Source organism: Trachymyrmex septentrionalis, unplaced genomic scaffold, assembly GCF_001594115.1.
Source record: "Trachymyrmex septentrionalis isolate Tsep2-gDNA-1 unplaced genomic scaffold, Tsep1.0 scaffold25, whole genome shotgun sequence".
Lineage (NCBI taxonomy): Eukaryota > Metazoa > Arthropoda > Insecta > Hymenoptera > Formicidae > Trachymyrmex > Trachymyrmex septentrionalis.
The window spans coordinates 40,373-59,300 of NW_017305408.1; the positions used below are offsets into that span (position 1 = coordinate 40,373).

The 18,928-nt window shown below is 30.7% G+C and overlaps 3 protein-coding genes and 1 pseudogene across 8 annotated transcripts; 3 read left to right on the top strand and 1 right to left on the bottom strand.

Moving 5' to 3' along the window:
• Positions 1 to 291: 291 nt before the first annotated feature.
• LOC108749012 (transketolase-like protein 2) lies at positions 292 to 7,424 on the bottom strand. Of its 2 annotated transcripts, none has more exons than XM_018487495.1 (8): positions 7,174 to 7,424; positions 2,892 to 3,037; positions 2,450 to 2,639; positions 2,099 to 2,333; positions 1,888 to 2,031; positions 1,607 to 1,780; positions 1,313 to 1,528; positions 292 to 1,228 (listed from the first exon to the last, which is right to left on the bottom strand). In XM_018487495.1, exons 1-8 carry the CDS (start codon positions 7,278 to 7,280, stop codon positions 557 to 559), a joined length of 1,884 nt encoding a protein of 627 aa, XP_018342997.1. In that variant the 5' UTR covers positions 7,281 to 7,424; the 3' UTR covers positions 292 to 556. The 2 variants fall into 2 exon arrangements, with proteins under 2 accessions (XP_018342997.1, XP_018342998.1); XM_018487496.1 differs by lacking the exon at positions 7,174 to 7,424 and adding an exon at positions 3,673 to 3,854.
• Positions 7,425 to 8,643: 1,219 nt separating this feature from the next.
• LOC108748891 (POC1 centriolar protein homolog A-like) lies at positions 8,644 to 11,021 on the top strand. Of its 5 annotated transcripts, none has more exons than XM_018487296.1 (6): positions 8,644 to 8,946; positions 9,352 to 9,712; positions 9,803 to 10,013; positions 10,076 to 10,275; positions 10,350 to 10,655; positions 10,781 to 11,021. In XM_018487296.1, the coding sequence occupies exons 2-6, from the start codon at positions 9,365 to 9,367 to the stop codon at positions 10,856 to 10,858; spliced, it is 1,143 nt and encodes a 380-aa protein (XP_018342798.1). In that variant the 5' UTR covers positions 8,644 to 8,946; positions 9,352 to 9,364; the 3' UTR covers positions 10,859 to 11,021. The 5 variants fall into 5 exon arrangements, with proteins under 5 accessions (XP_018342798.1, XP_018342802.1, XP_018342800.1 ...); XM_018487300.1 differs by having other exon boundaries at positions 10,825 to 11,021; XM_018487298.1 differs by having other exon boundaries at positions 8,644 to 8,933.
• A 2,320-nt stretch (positions 11,022 to 13,341) lies between these two features.
• LOC108748844 (POC1 centriolar protein homolog A-like) lies at positions 13,342 to 16,861 on the top strand. Its single transcript, XM_018487217.1, has 6 exons — positions 13,342 to 13,676; positions 14,635 to 14,842; positions 14,905 to 15,132; positions 15,199 to 15,450; positions 15,514 to 15,545; positions 16,511 to 16,861. Exons 1-6 carry the CDS (start codon positions 13,350 to 13,352, stop codon positions 16,859 to 16,861), a joined length of 1,398 nt encoding a protein of 465 aa, XP_018342719.1. The 5' UTR covers positions 13,342 to 13,349.
• A 1,458-nt stretch (positions 16,862 to 18,319) lies between these two features.
• LOC108748845 overlaps positions 18,320 to 18,928 on the top strand; it is a 1,109-nt pseudogene continuing 500 nt past the window's right edge.

Genomic DNA, 18,928 nt, shown 5'->3' on the forward strand with positions numbered 1-18,928 from the left:
AGAGGAAACTAAAAAAGGAAAATAAAATCGATTCTTTTAAAAAATAACTTATATTTGGTGTTTTATAAAGGCAATTCCCAAAAAAGTATTTTAATATCTCACTCTTTGTGCTTAAATGTCAAATATTAAATTTATTTAAACAATAAACTTTTTCTTGTATTAAAAAAATATTGTACAAACATATTTTTATAAACTTGATCTGTTATATATATAAATCGTAATTACATATAAAGAATTTTTTTATTAATAAACTTTTTGATTGCTTAGAAATAAATGCTTTTGCTGATTGTGTGTATACACTCAATTTTTTTTATGTACATTAGGCATTTCAGAACAAAAAGCTTGAATTTTCAATGCTGCGAATTACTCTCGCGCATCTGCAGCATCAGAAATTTAACTCTACCAAAATTATGTCTGGTTCAATCATTACCCTTTGTTGTATAAACATCTTAAAAATGGAATGTTTTATTATATGTACTCCATTACTTGTTTTGAAAAAATAGGATATTGTTTGTACATAGACAGCTTTCGATTAACCAATGCTCATTCGCAGAGACTAATATTTTACAATTTCCTGCACCGCCGCGACAATGTTACGGGCACTGATACCGTAATTTTCGAGCAACACTGTTGGTGGACCAGAACGCGGTACCTCTGGCACCGCCAACTTCTTCACAATTACATTTCTTTCCAAAGCCACTGCAGATTGGACTGTTTCTCCTAGACCTCCTTCCGAGTAATGGTCCTCAACGGTGACAATCCTACCGCCGACCTCTTTGGCGTTCTTTATGATAGTTTGTGCGTCGATGGGTTTGATCGTAAACGGATCAATCACACGAATATTGATTCCAGCCTTGGCTAACTCATCAGCCGCCTTGATTGCCTCGTGCAATGTTACACCGGCGCCAATCACGAGCACTTGATCCTTAGCGGAAGATTTAATCACTTTGGCTTTACCGACAGCGAAGGTTTCATCGTTCTTGTACAAAACAGCCGTTGCCGGGCGAGAAGTGCGAATGAAACAGATGCCCTTAGTATTAGCCGCCAGTTCAACAGCACGCTCCGTTGACACGGCATCACTTGGGTAAAAGATGGTAGAGCCCGGGACCGCTCGGAACATCGCAATGTCCTCTAAGCCCATCTGCGAGGGCCCATCTTCGCCGATAGATACACCGCAATGTGAACCGACGAAGTTTACATTTGTCTGAGATATCGCACCCATGCGGATCTGCAAGAGAAGTCAATAATGTATTTATCTATTTCTTCATTATTATTCGCGTGTTAATTTTCACGAATTTGATTTGCGCCTCACCTGATCGAAGGCACGTGTAAAGAATGTTGCGAAAGCTGATACAAACGGTACGGTACGGTCTCTGCAAGCAGCACCAATAGCGACACCCACAACATTCTGTTCGGCAATAAATCCTTCGATAAATCTATCTGGGTCAACCACTTTTATCTTCTCAGCATAAGTGGAATTCTTAGTATCACCATCCAAAGCTATGACACGAGCATTATTCTTTGCCACCTGAAATAAAACAAAAGATATATTTAGAAATGTATTTTTTTGAAACACAAACATTAAAAATATCAAAAACGTACAAACCTTTGCAAGAGCTGTGCCATAGGCCACCCTAGTAGCTACTTGTTCGCCTAGTTTGTAATTTGGAGGAAAAGCCAATGCAATGTTGCTGATATCTACAACGGGAGCATCATCTACAAGTGGCTTTTGTGGATGCAGTTGAAGATTACCAGGATTCTTTAAAAGTCCATTTAAATGCTGTAAAATTTATATATAAAAAGTATATCACAAAAATTTACAAAAATATTAAAATTAATATTTATAATATTATTAATATCAATATATTGATATTAGTATCAATATACCTGAAGAACATCAGCCGCTCTATTGCCCAGAGGTTTGCCGTGCCAGTTTTCTGTATCTTCGATTTGAGGGAAGTTTTTGCCCTTAAAAGTCTTTGCTAAAATGGCAGTGGGACGTTCTTTTGTATTTTGTGCTTCATGGAAAGCCTAAACAACACAATTTCTTTAACATGTATTTACTTATCAATCATATCGCTTAATATAGCTATCATACCTTTGCCAATTCTTCCACGTCATGGCCATCCACAACTAAGGCATTGAAACCAAAGGCCTCTAATCTTTTGCGGTAAACTTCCATGTTATGTTGTAGTGAGGTCGGTTCGCTTTGTCCAAGACGATTTATATCAAAAATGGCACAAAGATTATCTAATTTGTAATAGGATGAAAAATGAAGGGCTTCCCAAATGGAACCTTCAGCCGCTTCTCCGTCACCAATCAAACAGTAAACACTGAAAAATAAATAAATGTTTGTTATCAGAGATATTAGAAAAAAAGAGAAGGTGGATTTAAATATCGAAGAAAATTTCAATAATTTAAATAAACAATTGACTATTAAATAATATACCGGTAACTGGCTTTATCGTAGTTCTTTCCGACGTAAGCCATGCCTGCAGCAACTGAGAGGCCTTGCCCTAGTGAACCGGTTCCTACATCTACAAAATTAAGCCTCGGAGTAGGATGTCCCTCCAAATCGCTATCGAATTTTCTCAAATTCAATAATTCGCTGGTCGGGAACAAGCCTGCTTCCGCCCATGCTATAATAAAATGTAAATGTAAAATATATATAAAAATATATATAATTGCATATATAATAATATATGCACAAATGTAATATATAAAATAATTATTCAAAAATATCGACAAATGTTACACATTTAAAAATTATAATCAATAAAAATGTTATTAAATTAATTATATTAAAATGTATTAAAATATTTTTATTTACTAATTATATCAAATTAATTACATTAATAAGGTGCAGTAATTTATTGGCAGTAAAAATTTACCTGCGTAAAGAATTGGAGCTGCATGACCTTTACTGAGGACGAATCTATCACTGTTTGCATCACGTGGTGCTGATACTTTGTAACGCATTGTATGGAAGAAGAGGACGGACATAATTTCGGCCATGGATGAACATGATGTCGGATGTCTGGAGCAAAACAAAATATAAATGAATATAAAATTAAATCCGAATGATTTACAGTTCCAGACGATAAAAATACTTAATTGACGGTTCTTTTTTCTAAATGTTTACACATCAGTGATAATTCTGTTCACGTAATCGAACGATATCTGTTTTTCGTTATTCACTATCGTGACAAGGTCAGAGGTATTGGCAATATATTATCAGATTTATTCTATCTTCAATTCTTTTGCCGTGATGGGTCACAGAGGCAACGATATTCATAAATATGACAAATATTTGTTACAAAATGTTACACAACATTTTATCTTTTATCATCACTTACTATATATAATTCAATTCAAGTACAAATAAATTCACTTTTATCTATCATTATCTCCTATATGTAACTAAAATATGATTAAAGAACAGATATTAAAAAATAAAGACAAATGAAATTTAAGTCTCTATTTGTTATTTAAGTCGTTATTTATTACATTAAAAAAAAATCATCCCAATAATCTTCACTGCACAATAATGATTTTACAATTTGTATGACTTATTTAATGCGGTTTAAAGATTAATGTTCCATCTGGATGAAAAAGCCCGAAATATGTTAGCTAATTATAATGTTAATAATAATTTGCAATTTCTCGCCATACCCGCTCTTTGATGCTTCAGTCGCTTTCACGCATTCGATGCGCAGTTTATTTGCGATATGTTGGAGTTTTTCCACATCCGTGTCTCGTACCATCGTGAATTGAATTACACCCAAATCTTTTGAGACTATCGTCTATTAACGAACATTCGATCGCAACTGCCGGCGAGTGAAAGGAGTTTCGCCGGCAAACGGACTGCTGCGCGCGATTATCTCCCTACCTCTCCAATTCATCCCTACAACGACGACTACAATGATGACGATATATAGAACATTCAGAATATATACAGTGTCTCAAAACAAACGTATCAGCGTAAAAATCATTGAACTGCAATTTTTCTCTTCTTTAATATTTCAAAGTCGTCTTCCGATTCAAGTAGATGCTTCCACTTTCATTATTTTTACTTGAATCTTTTGTTTTTAACAGTGTCTTCTTGCACTTGCATTCCTCTATCTTAATCATTACTCTAATTATTTAAGTTTTGGACACGAAACCATAAATTTTAAAAATACAGAAAATTAGAATCCTATTACCTTATTTCCGCCATCTTATTTCGCACTGCAGATAAGTAGTCGTTTCACGAAGTGTGTAAATATGTAAATACATTTACACCACAGTGAAGTTGATCCACAGAACATACGTATAATAGCGTGTGTATTTGATTTACATACCGGCAATTCAAATTTTTCAGACACGTATCTTACATAAGCGCACTTCTACTGTTTATTTTTTCCTCCAAAGAAAAAAAGAAATCGCAGAATTATTCTAAATAAATTTCAACTTCAAGAGATACAATTTTCTCGCATTTTCCTTAATTGATACTGCCTTAACGAAAAACTCACTCTTTATACTAAAATTCATGAGTCTTTTCTATTAATTATACAGTCGTCGTTCGAATTATATACGGTAAATTATTTATTAGAAAACCTAATGCACCGCTATTATCATACTTCCTTCGCTGCGTGACCTCGACGACTGCAAATGATTCCTTCACTTCTTACATAGTTCTTACAATAGTCCATATGTAAACTGATTGTGAGAAATATAAAATGACAATCAAATGACAACCCGGAAAGACATTATTCATCAACTCGATATCTTTGCAAAATACATGGCACATTTTTTCATTTATCAACGATATTTATTTTTAAATCGATCACTTTATCATTAAAAGTTTATTAATCATAAATATAATAAACTAGAAATGTAATATATATTTTATTTATATATATCTAACGTAGATAATATATAATAAATTAAATTAAATTATCTTCCATCTTAAATCCTTTTAATTTTTATAAAATAATGTTACTTTAATTGGTTAAATAATAATTTCGTTAATTTCTTCCTAACTTTGGCGAAATTGCGAAAATACTGGAAGTGCGAGTCATGAAGAACGCGCTTGTGAGTTGAAAGAAAAACTAATGAACTAGCAATTCCTTAAATTAGATCGCCGACAAGACATTCCGATTCGGCGCGATGAAAAAGAATCGTAGATAGCGTGATTAGATTTTATAATTTAGCTTAATCTATATATATATATATAATAATACGCGCGCAAATTACTAATGTAAGTTAATAAATAATTCTAAGAGAACAACACATTTGTCTTTTTCCACTCTTCATTTCCAAGCACAAATCGATAAAATTGTACTCAATTAGATTTATGTTCCAGATAAATAATACGTAATTTACATTTGATCATCGTATTTTTCTTATTTATTATACAAATGAATGGAAAGATCATCTTCGCCTAATTAGAGTACGAATAATCTATGCTGTAAGAGTAAACTGAAGTTATATTAATTTGAATATATACGCTCCAAAGCTTTCACGAAAATACGTTCGATATAAAACGAATTCTTGTTCGTTTTAGAGCCATGGCATTGCATGGCACGCAAAAAAACTCAGGCAGTCAAATGTAGAAAGCAGTAAGCAAATTGATCATCAGAGTAGAGACAATAAGGTCACAACATAAGCAGTAGCAAATTCAACACGATGATTTGCTCACGTTTTACTGCTTAAATTTTTTGTGTGTCATGGTTCTTATTTGGAAGATTGAAATGCTTTCAAAGAGATGATACATGATTGTTAAATAAAGAACGCGGGGATAAAATGATGTGTATCATTTTACCCTTCTTCAATATTTAATGAATAATAAGGATATAATGATATCTCATGCGCATCATGCGTAAAAACGGAACGCATTCGAAGTTAATGATATCGGAAATCATACGATTGAGTTAAGCCCGTGTCACGCTAAACGCGATGATGATTGAGAATTGCGAATTGAAGATGAGAATTCAGTCAATCCGAAATGGATTAATCAATTGATAGAAATAATCCTATTTTCGGTCAAAGTAGATCTTAATGCTTAATAATAATAAATTATGATTGATCAATTTTTTACGGCTTGAGACTTAGAGCTTAAGTTTTACGCGATAAAATCTTGTTGACGTCGTTTAATGTATCACCTATCCTTTTTTAATATTCGGTGGACAACAAAAACTACACATGCGTGAAATGGAATCCTAATTTGACAATCTCAGTCTCGAAGGTGTATTATAATTACGGTTGCCAGTTTTCTCCGATTTAAATACCAGAGATTCCATTTATTTCCGAAAATCGACTGCTACTTTCAAAATTATTACTCTCTTGTAATACGTTCTTTTAAAAACGTAAAAAAAAAAAAAAACATCTAATGTTTTCCGTCAGCCGGAGAATCAAAGATTTGTTCAAAAATCTTCGGATGAAAACCGAAGAATTTGACACGGGCTTGAAATTTAATTAGAAACTAAAATTCGACCGTCAGACAATTTACTTTAATCCGTTTCGTTCTGATTGTCTGAATTCTAATTTTCAATTCCCAATCTCCAAAGTGCAGTGTGTGACATGGACTTTAGGCGCTGAATCGGCGTTTTGCGTTAATTTACATTAGGTCCGCATTTCAATTCATATATACAATTATGAATAGCCGCGTTATATTGGGCGCGACGGTTTTTTTTTTATCAGGAATCATGCGAATCTATCGGGTCATAAAAACACGTGCCAAGATGCATAGATACATACTCTTTACGCTATAAATACTCCGCAATTAATTAGTAATGCTATATTTGTATAGCTTGGTCGACGCACACGTCAACTAAGTGCGCAATCAATCAAGTGTCAAGTGTTTTCTTAATATCCACCGACTGCAATTTTTAAACTCTTATTCTGTCCATCTCATGAATTCTTCTCGTCGGATACTTGTGCTGTTTTAAATGAATCGTTTTCAAACGCAAATGAAGGCAATTAACGATCCCGACGGTTGCCTAAATCGATACTATTCACGCGGGAATTTCCAAACACGCGGTTACATCATTATCACGCAATCACGAGATGCGTTCTCGCTTATCATCGCGGCGATGTGTACATACCTCCCCGTAGCAGAGTCCACCGGTCATAGTTGCCGGAGTGACCGTATTCGTTTATCATCGCCGATTAGGAAGCGGATGACGAACTCACCCGGATTTGCTGGCCTGCGTTGCCTCGATCGAATGAATTCTCAACTTGTTCGCGATGTCCCGTAGCTCCTGAATGGTTTTCGACTCCGGCTTGTGATAATTTGCCATGTTTTGACCACGTGCGTGCGTGTCTCAGCGACTTTATCGAACAGCTACCTCGTGACTTTTTCGATGGTCCCCGCAAAAATGCAGCGAACGAGGCGAACGTGCGCATGCGAGCGCGCAACAAGTACATGCAACACATACGTAGATACGTAGAATTAGTAGATTCGCGGGGCCCGAGAATACTCGAGGACGCCCGAGGATAGCCGAACGCGATCATACAGGCCAGAAGTGCCAGAACAGTCACAGGCCTAGTTTTCATCGAGGATTTTAATCGGATCAGATGTAATACCCGTATCATAGTCATTCCTTAGTCGTAATCATCGTAATTCATAGTCAGGCCTTATATTAAAGGCTCCCTTAGAAATTTATCTTTAGATGCTCAATTATTTCATTGGCTGCTGAGCCTTAAGTACAAGATTCGACTATGAATACGGGTATAAGAACCAACCAACTACAGTCGAGTATTCCCCTGTTACAGTCGAACAATAGGGAAATGCTCGACTGTAGTTGGTTGGTTCTTACATGATTCGGTTTAAATCCTCGAGGTGGAAACTAAGCCACAGACACTTCTAGGCTGCGTTCAAGAATTAAGGCATTGACTGTTCAGCAGAATTGACCAATTACGATTAATACTTAATCGAATTAGATTAATCGGAGTTGATTAGACCAACCCGTAGTTTTTGAAGATGTTTTCAAAATTAAAGGCAATTTTTTTGAGTAAGCTTTTATAAAATTAAAGTCAAAGGCAACGGAACTTAAGCCTGCGACACACGATGCTTGTTTTTCTGCTAGATTACTTAGCTGAATTAGAACCTTACCATCGTATTGGCTGCGATGCTGGCACTGACAATTATCGGTGTGATTGCGCAGATATTTTATATGGTGAAAAAGCTGCGTAACGACATCGACAACTATTGGTAAGGCGTGTAAAAGTTACGGAATCGCGGCCGGTTAATTCGGTCTTAACCCTAAAATCCTAAAAGTCAGCTAATACAGATTTCAGTTAGTTACCAATTAAGACTGGCAACTTATTGGCTGAATTTTAGGATTTTAGGCCCCCTGCGCACAATAGAAAGAATAAGGAATTAAAATTAAAGAAACTGTATATTCCGATGTATTTGATTTCTGATAGGTTAAAATCGTTTATTCTTTATTCCTAATTCCTTATTCTTTCTATTGTGCACAGGGCCTTAAAGTTAAGATCAAAATATAAGCCGAGCTTAACTATATACTTCGTTGTAATTAAAATTAAATAATCGAAAAAAAAGAACTAAATAATCGCGCGTTGAGATATTTTGAGATACAGAACTAAATATTTTCTGGTCACCAAAATAATTTCTGTTTTTTTAGAACTTCAATCGATCAGTGTGGTTGTTGGTAGTTGACACATCAGCTGTTTCAAATAAATAACTATCATCTGTCGAACTTGTCAAGTGTTGAACATTGTTTTTACATATAAATTGGAAAGAAAAACTCCATCAAAATTATAACGTTCATTTGCATCGTGTAAACTTTTATATGTTTTATAAATAAAATAATTATTAGCCGGTTTGTGCTATGATATCACTGTACTTATCTTAGTGCCGAGACGCTGCTGTGTCTTCAGATTGTGAAAAATATTATCTCGCATGAATAATTCATAATTAAAAGACATAAGTACAAATATCAAGTAAATGGGGGAACAGTTAAATTGAATAAATTACATAACATTCGTATTAAACAAGTCAATATAATTAATTTTACACGCTCTTGCAGTAATAAATATATTGTTGTCTAAAACGCTATAAAGAATTAATGAACGTATAGTGTATAATACGTGACATATTTACATTTATTAAATATTTTTTGATAAAATTATCTGTAACCAGTAATATGAATTTTTAAGATTATTGTTTATGTTAAATCTTAATATTTTTAATTATTATTAAGTAATATAATTCAAATTATGATAAAGATTAATATATATTAATTTCAAATAAAAACTTTTTTATATTAGTATTACATGTGATGTTGCTTCATGTATTTTAATTTTATTTTTTATATTTCTTCTACTATTATTTTATTGTGCTACCAGAACGGAAAAGACAATGGAAGAGACTAATTGCGAGCCAACGTATCAAGGATACTTCATAGGTCATAGTGATGCAGTTACTGCTTTAAACTTTCATCCAAATGCTGATCGACTCATATCAAGCAGTACGGACAACACAGTAATGTTATGGCGATTGAAACATTTAAAGCCAGCTTACAAGTTTATAGCCCACAAAGAGGCTGTCTTGGACGTGTGCTATTCACCAAACGGAGAAGTTATGGCCAGTGGTTCAAAAGACAGATCTGTAAGAATTTGGATTCCTAAAGTTAAAGGACATTCCTTTGATTTTAGGGCTCATAGTTCTGCTGTAAGATCAGTACAGTTTAATCCAAATGGGGAAAAGGTAATTTTAAATTCAATTATCTAATTATCAACTATTTCGTTATAGATCTTGCTATAGACAGTTTATGCAATTGTTTATTATAATTTTTAGTTAGTTACTGCGTCGAACGACAAAAGTGTAAAGCTGTGGATACCATATCAAAAAAAATTCCTCAAGACATTTAGTGGACATACATATTGGGTAAGCTGTGCTAAATTTTCTCCGGATGGTAAACTTTTGGTATCATGTAGCGATGACAAAACAATAAAAATCTGGGATATTACCAGCGGACGATGTGTCAAAACTTTTAATGAGATAAAAGGTTTGTTAAATGCATCACAACTTCGTATATCAGAAACCTAGAGTAAAACTTTATTATATTAGCTCCCGCTAAATATGTGGAATTTCATCCAAGCGGCACGACTATTGGATCAGCAAATACAGATGCGTGTGTCAAATTGTACGATTTAAGAACAGATTCTTTATGTCAGCATTATGCTGTTCATACAGAGCCTGTGAATATGATTAAATTCCATCCAAATGGTAAATTTATGTTAACAGCATCTACAGATTCTACAATGAAGGTAGTTTAAGATTTTGGTTTCATTTAGCGGTTTCAATAAATTATTATCTGCTATTAACAAGAAACATCGACTAGATTTTAGATATTGTAGAAGGCCGTCCGATTTATACTCTCAGAGGACATTGTACTAGCATAACATCCATAACATTTTCAAAAGATGGTACACTTTTTGCTTCTGGTGGCATTGATCGACGAATTCTAATATGGAAGTGTAATTTATGTGTGGATGATCAAGGTAGAGAAATTCCTGCACAGTTAATGTCATCTACATCAAACAGGAACTTGATGACGCGAATCTCTAGCAAACAAAAATTTGACAATATGGAAAAATCGAACAGCAGCGAAGTACAAGATATACATAAGAAACAGGATCAAGAGAAAGTAATAACTTAATATATGCAACTAATTTATTAAACTATAAAAGGCAGCAGTTATTTTATTTAAAAAAAACCGTGCTGTTACATTATATTAGGAACTATTAATTTTATAATATGTATACATTTCAGTATTTATCATATAAATTAGAAAAATCACATCTAAAATCATACAGGAGTCAAGAACCGTCAACGAAAGGTGAAACCTAAATTAACATGGATACTGAATTTTCTGGAAAGATTCTTTTCCATTGTGTAAAAACATGTTAATTCAACAAAATCAAACATCGTCCATTGCCGACATTGAATCAATCCATTAAAACATTCTGTGACCAAGTACAATTATTATATCACTGTAAATGTATTAGATGAATATCACACTATGAATGTATTAGAGAATGTATTAATGCTTTACAGTATTATAAGAGATACTTAACTAATTCCTTCAGGTATTAGCTTATAGAATAATATGTAAAATATGTGTGTGCAATATTGACAATTTGTTTTCCAAATAGAATTTTAAATGAATAGTTTTATAATGTATATTACAAAGATGAAAGAAATTTTCTAACAAGTAGTGTTTCAATGCTTTACATTATACAGAATATGTCAAAACTTCATGAACGTGTAGAAGATTGATAAAAAAAAGTTTTCAAGAGATGTGCTTATTTTTTTTGTTTTGGAAACAAATTGTAAAAAGACGTTTTTATTTTTTACTTATTTATCATTTATTCATTTATACATTTATTTATTTATTTATTTATGTTATCATTCCTTAATTAAGGCATTGTTCAAAATGTTGACTTTTTTGTAGCAATGTAAGCATTGTACTAACAGCCCGTAGACTGTTGCAACTAGAGTAACGATCATGTGACTTTTTCACTAAGGTGAAAATGTAAAAAGTGAAAATTTTATCATTGAAAGTAATGGAGAAATTTTTATTTTTTAATTTTTCACGTTTTTATTTTAGAAAAAAAGACATGATCGCTATCTGAATAGTGTTCTGATGATTTTCCTGATTAAACAATACTTTCATTAAGGAAGTGACACATACAATACATAAATAAGTAAAAAATAAAAACTTTTTTGTTTTTTTTGTTTTTTGCAATTTTCTCTAAAATGAAGCAAAAAGGAAAATCTATAAAAAAACTTCTTTTTACCGATCCCCTATACGCTTCGGAAGTTTTAAAAATTTGACACATCTTATACATACCAAAAAACACAGTGTATCTTGTGTTACATTATTTAAATTTATATAAATTATAATTAAATACATATATATTTTGTAATTTACTTGAACATTTTAGTCTACATTATTTTAAATATACTATTTTTGTACTTTTATATATATATATATATATAATATATACACGAGTAAGTGTAATTTTTTATTTAAAAATGTACATACATAAATATCTCTATATTAAATGATATTATATCTATATATTAACAGCATCTATTGCAATCGTATGTTACATAATATTGCTCATTTTCCTTAATGAATTCCTAAAGATTTCTTGATCGTTTCTAAAATCTCGAATCGAGCAAAGTGGTCCACGAATACTTTCTTTCCTAGTAACTCTATCTTACTGTAAAAATCATCTATACATCCCAGTAAATAGTATGAGATGCTTTGAACGTAAATCATAACATTTTTTTTTATTAAACTTATAGTTTTATCATTATAATATTTATAAATAGATAGTCAATCTAACTAGTCGATCTAACTAGTCGATCGTACAGTATCTGGAGATCTTAAAATAATTTTTTTTAAATTTCGAAGTATTCGATGAATAACGAGCCTGACAGTCCATTCGGAAATAATTAAAATGAGCCAATAAACCTCAAAAAGTTATTTAAAACGTTATTTAATTACTTGAAAAAAATATGCGTTAGAGTGCTTTTAACTTTCAAAAGGCTGTGTTTAACCTATAGACAAACTTTTAAAATTAGGAAGTCAAGGGCGCGCGATTGGATACAGTTAATTTATGAAGCAACTACTGTCGAAATAAAAGTAAATTCGCGTATGCATGTACATGGCATAATTACATGTTGAAATATTTTGTGGTAGGACTATTATTCAGATCACTTTCAAAATTTATTTCTTTGGAACTTCAATTAGCATAGTTATTGATATCTGATCGAAATACATATCTAAATCTACTGACTTGTTTTGCTTGGAAAAAGAAATCGACAATTATAACGTTTGGACACAGCGTGTAAACCTTTTCGCTAAGATATATTCTGTAAGTAAAATAATATCATTATGAACAATATATTCTTTCATGAATGATTTGTAATTAAGAGATAGAAATGTTAATTAAATAGGATATTTAATAGTTAAATTGAATAAAGAAGACAATATTCGCATTGAACCAGTTAGTATCATTAATTTTTATATCCTTGCGATAATTGCATTATTAATCTAAAATACTAAAGAATCATAAAGGTGTCTTCACGTTTAACATTTTTTTTAATACAAATTTTTAGAGTTATATATATTTATGTTAAATTAATTCTTGTATCATACATTTATACGTATAATATAATTCGTAAGTTAGTTAAGTTTAAAAATTAAAATTTCACTATATGTCATGTATAATTTTGCTTTTAATTAATTATTCTTTTACTATTGTGGATTAATTTCTTCTTTTAGTCATTTCTTTATTATTGTGGAGTATTTTACTGTACTGCTAGAACAATGAAAAAGAGTGCCTTTAAACATACGACGTACTTATACCGACAGTACAAAGGTCACGACGATGACATTACAGCATTAAGCTTCTATCCACAAACTCATACATTGATATCGAGTAACCTGGATAAAAAGTTAGCATTCAAAAAATTTGAAGCCCATACATCCTATATATCCGATGTATGTTATTCACCAGATGATGATTTTATAGCTACTGCTTCTAAAGATCAATCTGTCAGAATTTGGAATGAAGATCATTACTTAAATTTCGCAGAATTCAGAGGTCATCGTTCTCTCGTGAGATCAGTACAATTTAGTCCAAATGGAGACAAGGTAATTTTTACGTTTTATTAATTATTAATCAGAGTTAGGTAATGCTAAGTTAAAAAGATAAAAGTTAAGTTAAAAAGTTAATTAATTTTAACTTAACTTAGTTATAATTTAGACTCTTAACTTTTCAACTTTATTTAGTTACATTTCATCCGTAACTATTAATTTTTTATTTCATTTTTTTGAAGTTAAATCTCAGACAAAATACGCGGTAATAGTGATAGCTTAAAATGAGGTGAAAATTGCAAAAGTGAACAAATTTACTAGGTGTTGACTAATGAAATTATAAATTATATTCTAGTGAATTTGCTCATTTTTGTAATTTTCATTTTATTTCAAATTACACAATCGACTCCCGAGATTTCAATCTGTCAGAAACCGTGTATATGTTTAGTTTTTGATAGATTTAAATCTATTATTTCTTATTATTATAAATATAACATATCAATACCATCGGTTCACGTTGACCGGCTGTTCAATGCAGAAGGGCTCATTTTTGATAACTTGCGAAAAAAGATGTGCGACAAAAATTTCGAAATGGTTTTATTACTTATATTTATTAAGTACATGTGAACAAAATATTCGAACAGTATATGTATATAACAATCTATGTAAACAGTATATATGAACTAAACATATAAATAGAATATAGAGTATTTTTTTAATGAAGTATATATTTGTCATTTTCGTTATTTGTAAGACTGAAACCCTGAAATCATCAAATAAAAAAACAAATTTAACTTTTAACTTTTCAATTACTTTTTTTTATTAACTTAACTTTTTCAATTCAATTAATTTTATTATAAATTAATTTGTATTTTAACTTTGTAAGTTAAATTTTCAAGGTTGTTAACTTTAACTTATCTTAATTTAAAAAAAAAGTTAACTTACCCAACTCTATTATTAATCAATCAGATTCTTGTCACAGACGATTTACATAATTGTTCATCGATATGTTTAGTTTGTTTCCGCGTCAAATGACGAAAATATATTGCTTTGGGAACCTTATTGTGGAAAATACTTGAAGACATTTAGTGGACATACAGATTGGGTCAGATGCGTCAAATTTTCTCCCGATGGAAAACTTTTACTATCGTATAGCGATGACAAAACAGTAAAAATATGGGATATTACCAGCGGACAATGTGTCAAAACTTTTAATACGGAAGGTTTGTCAAATGTATTATAATTTCATCTTTTAGGAACTTAAAATAAAATTTTTCTATATTAGTTCTCGTTAGAGACGTAGAGTTTCATCCAACTGGTACAATTATTGGATCAGCAAATGTGGATGGATATATTAAATTGTATGATTTAAGAACAAATTCTTTGTGTCAGCATTACACTCATGACAAAGAGGTAAATATGATCAAATTCCATCCAAATGGAAAGTTTATATTAACAGCGTCTGATGATTATTCAGTGAAGGTGTTTTTAATTAAATCTTTGATTTCATACAGTAGTTTCAATAAATTATTACCAAATTGTTATTTGCTGGTAACAAGCAATATCGGTTAGATTTTAGATATTTTAAAAGGCCATCCAATTTATTCTCTCAAGGAATATTATGATAAGGTAACATGTATAGCAAATAATGGTGAGCTTTTTGCTTCTGGTAGCACGGATCAACAAATAGTATGGAAGTATAATGATTTATGTATGGATGATAGAAAGAGTTCTACATTGCAGTTAGTGTCTTCTGCAACAGCAAATAAGAACTTGATAAGGCCTAGTCCTGTCAAGCAAAAATTTGACGATGGAAATGAAAAATCGAATAGTGACGAATATATGCATGAACAATTTGACTACGGGAATGGAAAATCGAAAAGGGGGGAAAAAGAAAATGAAGAAGATGAAGAAGAATATATAAAAGTATATAAGAAGCTAATCCAGAGAAACGTAATATAACTTAATATATATAAATGTTCTATTAAGCTACAGAAAATAATGGTTGCAATGTGTTAAAAAATAATAATTTTTGTTAAGTTATATCAAGAATTGTTAGTTTTATAATATACAGGATGTCCCATAAATTTTTGCCAAGCGCTTTTGTGTAGATATTTCGACTAAATTAAGTCGAAAGTCTTTTACCATTTTGCAATTTTCGGAATGGTTAACGAGATATTAATTACTAAAAAATCACTGAATATTGGTTTTCAATAATTTTTTCAAATACTATCAACTTTACAGAAAAACAGCGAGAGACAAAAATTGTTTATTTTCTTCTCATAAAGTTCTGAGAATTTTTTTAGAATTTTTTAATACCATATTTTCTTATGTTGATAAAAATAAGAAAATGCAGTACTAAAAAGTTGATAAAAAATTCTGAAAAAATTCTTAAATTTTTATGACTTAAATTGTAATGTTTTTTGTCTCTTGCAGTTTTTTGTAAAGTTGATAGTATTTGAGTACTTTTCGACTCAGTTTAGTCCGCTCTATCTACACGAAAGTGCTTGGCAAAAACTTATCTGTATATCATTGCAAGAAAAGAAAAAAACCTTTAATGGTCAAGCTGGATCTTAAATGCTAAAAATATAATGAATTTATATACTATATATTTATATACTATATATGTAGTCACTTAAATTGTGCATTGAATTAATTTTTCGATCTTGAAACGCAAAACGATTGGACTACAATAATAATATCATAAATTAAATTATTTAGTAATTTATTAATTTAAAACATTATTTCAGTGCGCAATTTAATAAATTACTACATAAATTTACATATAATTATTTAAGCACTTAAGATCCAGCTTGAAAGGTTTTCTTTGCTTTCTTCTTGTGTGTTCACAATACTGTCTTAAAATCTCTTTGTTTAATATATCATTGCAGTATTTATCAAGCATATTAAAAAAATCGCACCCAAAATCAGATGACAGTGCAGGATTATCAGCAAAAATCGTGGAACCTAAAAAAATGAACGTTGAATCTCCTCAAGAAGATTATGCAAATTACGTGCCCATGTTCTCAAAACAGCCCCACATTTCAAAACAATCCCAAACAGTTTCAAAAGATCAGACATCGTTCAATACACTTTCTAATCAGTCTATTACAGCATTAGAAAAAGATTCAGTTTTAAATCAAATACAATTATTACATAAAAATTATAATGTATTAGAACAACGTTTGACAATATTAGAAAAGTCATTTAAGAAACTATATATAGACTGTAGTTTTTTTTAGCTAATACTCGTTAATCACTTTGAACAATATGTATACAGGACTGGCATGTATTTGAAATGTTTGTATTTAAAACACGTTTTTTTGCATCTTTATTTTGTATCTTGTATTTTTTTAAATCGAAAAATGATAAGTTTTTTATATCATGTAATTCAAATAATGACATTAATTGTTAATCTTAATATTTGAAATACATACTTTCAATCTTTCATTATTAATAGTAAAATATGAAATACAAAATACTTTTATATATGCTCTCATAAAATACAAAATATTTGCATCTGCACTTGCATAATACAAAATTTAATTGTATTTATCTTACAAATGATGTTTTTCAAATAAGTAATATTCCATTGCATGCTTAGTTCTGATAATAATGTATGTGTGAATATTAACAATTGTTTAATTGTTCAAGCAAATTTTTAATTAAATAATTTTACGATGCATTTTACAATCAAGGTTACTCAATTGTTTATTACAAATGAAGTTAATTGCAAACGACAAGATAGTAGATTATAACGCAAACTAGTTCGACACTTTATGCGCCACGATTTCTACTATCTTTTCTATTCATATACCTTTTCAATTCTTTATCTTCTTCCTTTTTTCTGTTCTTAGTTCTTGCTTATCTTTTAAAAAAAGAATTAGAAAGATGAGCGAGAGAAGACAAAGAAAGTAGAAAAAGAGGGGAAGAGAGAGAGAATAGGAAAGAGAGCGAGAAGGGTTATTTATTCGTCTAATTAGTTTGACTGTAATTTTAATATTATCGCCCGACTGTGATTATCAATTATAGAGATAATTGTAAAGACAAAATTATAATTTTACGATAATATACAAGATACTACAGCATTAAAAGTATACATATAAAGTATATTTATTTATGGAGCATTTAAATAATAAAAGAGATATCATATATTTAATAATATATATTATCCAAATATTTATATTAATATAATCGCTAATTTATATTAATTGTGGATAATGTTAGCATTCCTCAATTATCTCCGGGCTCTCGAGACTTTTTGTGAAAATTTGTCCACGGTTGATGATCTTCAATAATATCTTATCGGTGTTATCAGTTAAAAATGCTTATTAGATTATTAATAGGCCTCCAAATATTGTAAAATCATATCTGGAAATAACTAAAATGGATTAATAAGCGAAAGTAACATTATTTTCTTTTAACTGAAAACAATAGAAGTTTTCGATAACATATGTTTCAAACGAATATTTTTCGGGCAAATTTTTATAAACTTTTAGGAAGTCCATATGATGACTGCATTTAATCAATCAGAATACTTCATTTATGAAGTATTATGGAAACCACGCAATCGGAATTAAAAATAAATGTATATGTACCGAATAATCGCGAGTAAGATATTTTGTGGTAATTGAGGAACTATTTTAATCACTTCCGAAATTTATATTTTTTGAAACTTTTCAATGAAAAAATTTCACTAAAATTATTCCATATATCTTGAATACATTTATACTTATAATTTTTCTTTCACTATTCCTATTGTGAATTTATTGTGCTGCTAGGACAATGAAACAAACTGGCCGTGATCTTAGAGAATACAAATATTTGGTAGGACACCACGATGTTACAGCTTTAAGCTTTCATGCGATAAAATTAATCGATTTATATCGAGTAGCTTAGATAAAACATTAAGTTTGGAAATTAGATATATGTACGAAAACAAAATGTTAAAAGGTTGAAGTCTATAAATCCGGTATACTGGATGTATGCTATTCACCAAATGGTGATCTTATAGCCAGTGCTTCAGAAGATAGTATCAGAATTCAAGAGTTCTGAAGGTAGACATTTCACAAAATTTGAAGGTTATAGATCTAATGTCATAGATCAGTACAGTTTAGTCCAAAGGGGGACAAGGTAATTCTTGCGTTTAATTATTTATAGTCGATTTGTCATAAATTTTCACTATAGGCAATTTACATCATTGTTTATCCATGATTATGGATCAACTTATCATGTCCTAGATTTTATCATGTGTTTATCAACATCATGTGTGGATCAACAAACGAGGATGCGTGTATTAAATTGTATGA

Excerpts from the sequence above, each read along its gene's own strand:
- LOC108749012 (XM_018487495.1), bottom strand. The coding sequence starts at position 7,280 with ATGGCAAATTATCACAAGCCGGAGTCGAAAACCATTCAGGAGCTACGG. Across the intron at positions 2,032-2,098 it reads ACGTGGAAGAATTGGCAAAG|GCTTTCCATGAAGCACAAAA; the intron begins GTATGATAGCTA and ends TGTGTTGTTTAG. Across the intron at positions 1,781-1,887 it reads GAGCGGCTGATGTTCTTCAG|CATTTAAATGGACTTTTAAA; the intron begins GTATATTGATAC and ends TAAATTTTACAG.
- LOC108748891 (XM_018487296.1), top strand. The coding sequence starts at position 9,365 with ATGGAAGAGACTAATTGCGAGCCAACGTATCAAGGATACTTCATAGGT. Across the intron at positions 10,014-10,075 it reads AACTTTTAATGAGATAAAAG|CTCCCGCTAAATATGTGGAA; the intron begins GTTTGTTAAATG and ends TTATTATATTAG. Across the intron at positions 10,276-10,349 it reads CTACAGATTCTACAATGAAG|ATTTTAGATATTGTAGAAGG; the intron begins GTAGTTTAAGAT and ends AACATCGACTAG.
- LOC108748844 (XM_018487217.1), top strand. The coding sequence starts at position 13,350 with ATGAAAAAGAGTGCCTTTAAACATACGACGTACTTATACCGACAGTAC. Across the intron at positions 14,843-14,904 it reads CAAAACTTTTAATACGGAAG|TTCTCGTTAGAGACGTAGAG; the intron begins GTTTGTCAAATG and ends TTTCTATATTAG. Across the intron at positions 15,133-15,198 it reads TAAATCTTTGATTTCATACA|ATATTTTAAAAGGCCATCCA; the intron begins GTAGTTTCAATA and ends GTTAGATTTTAG.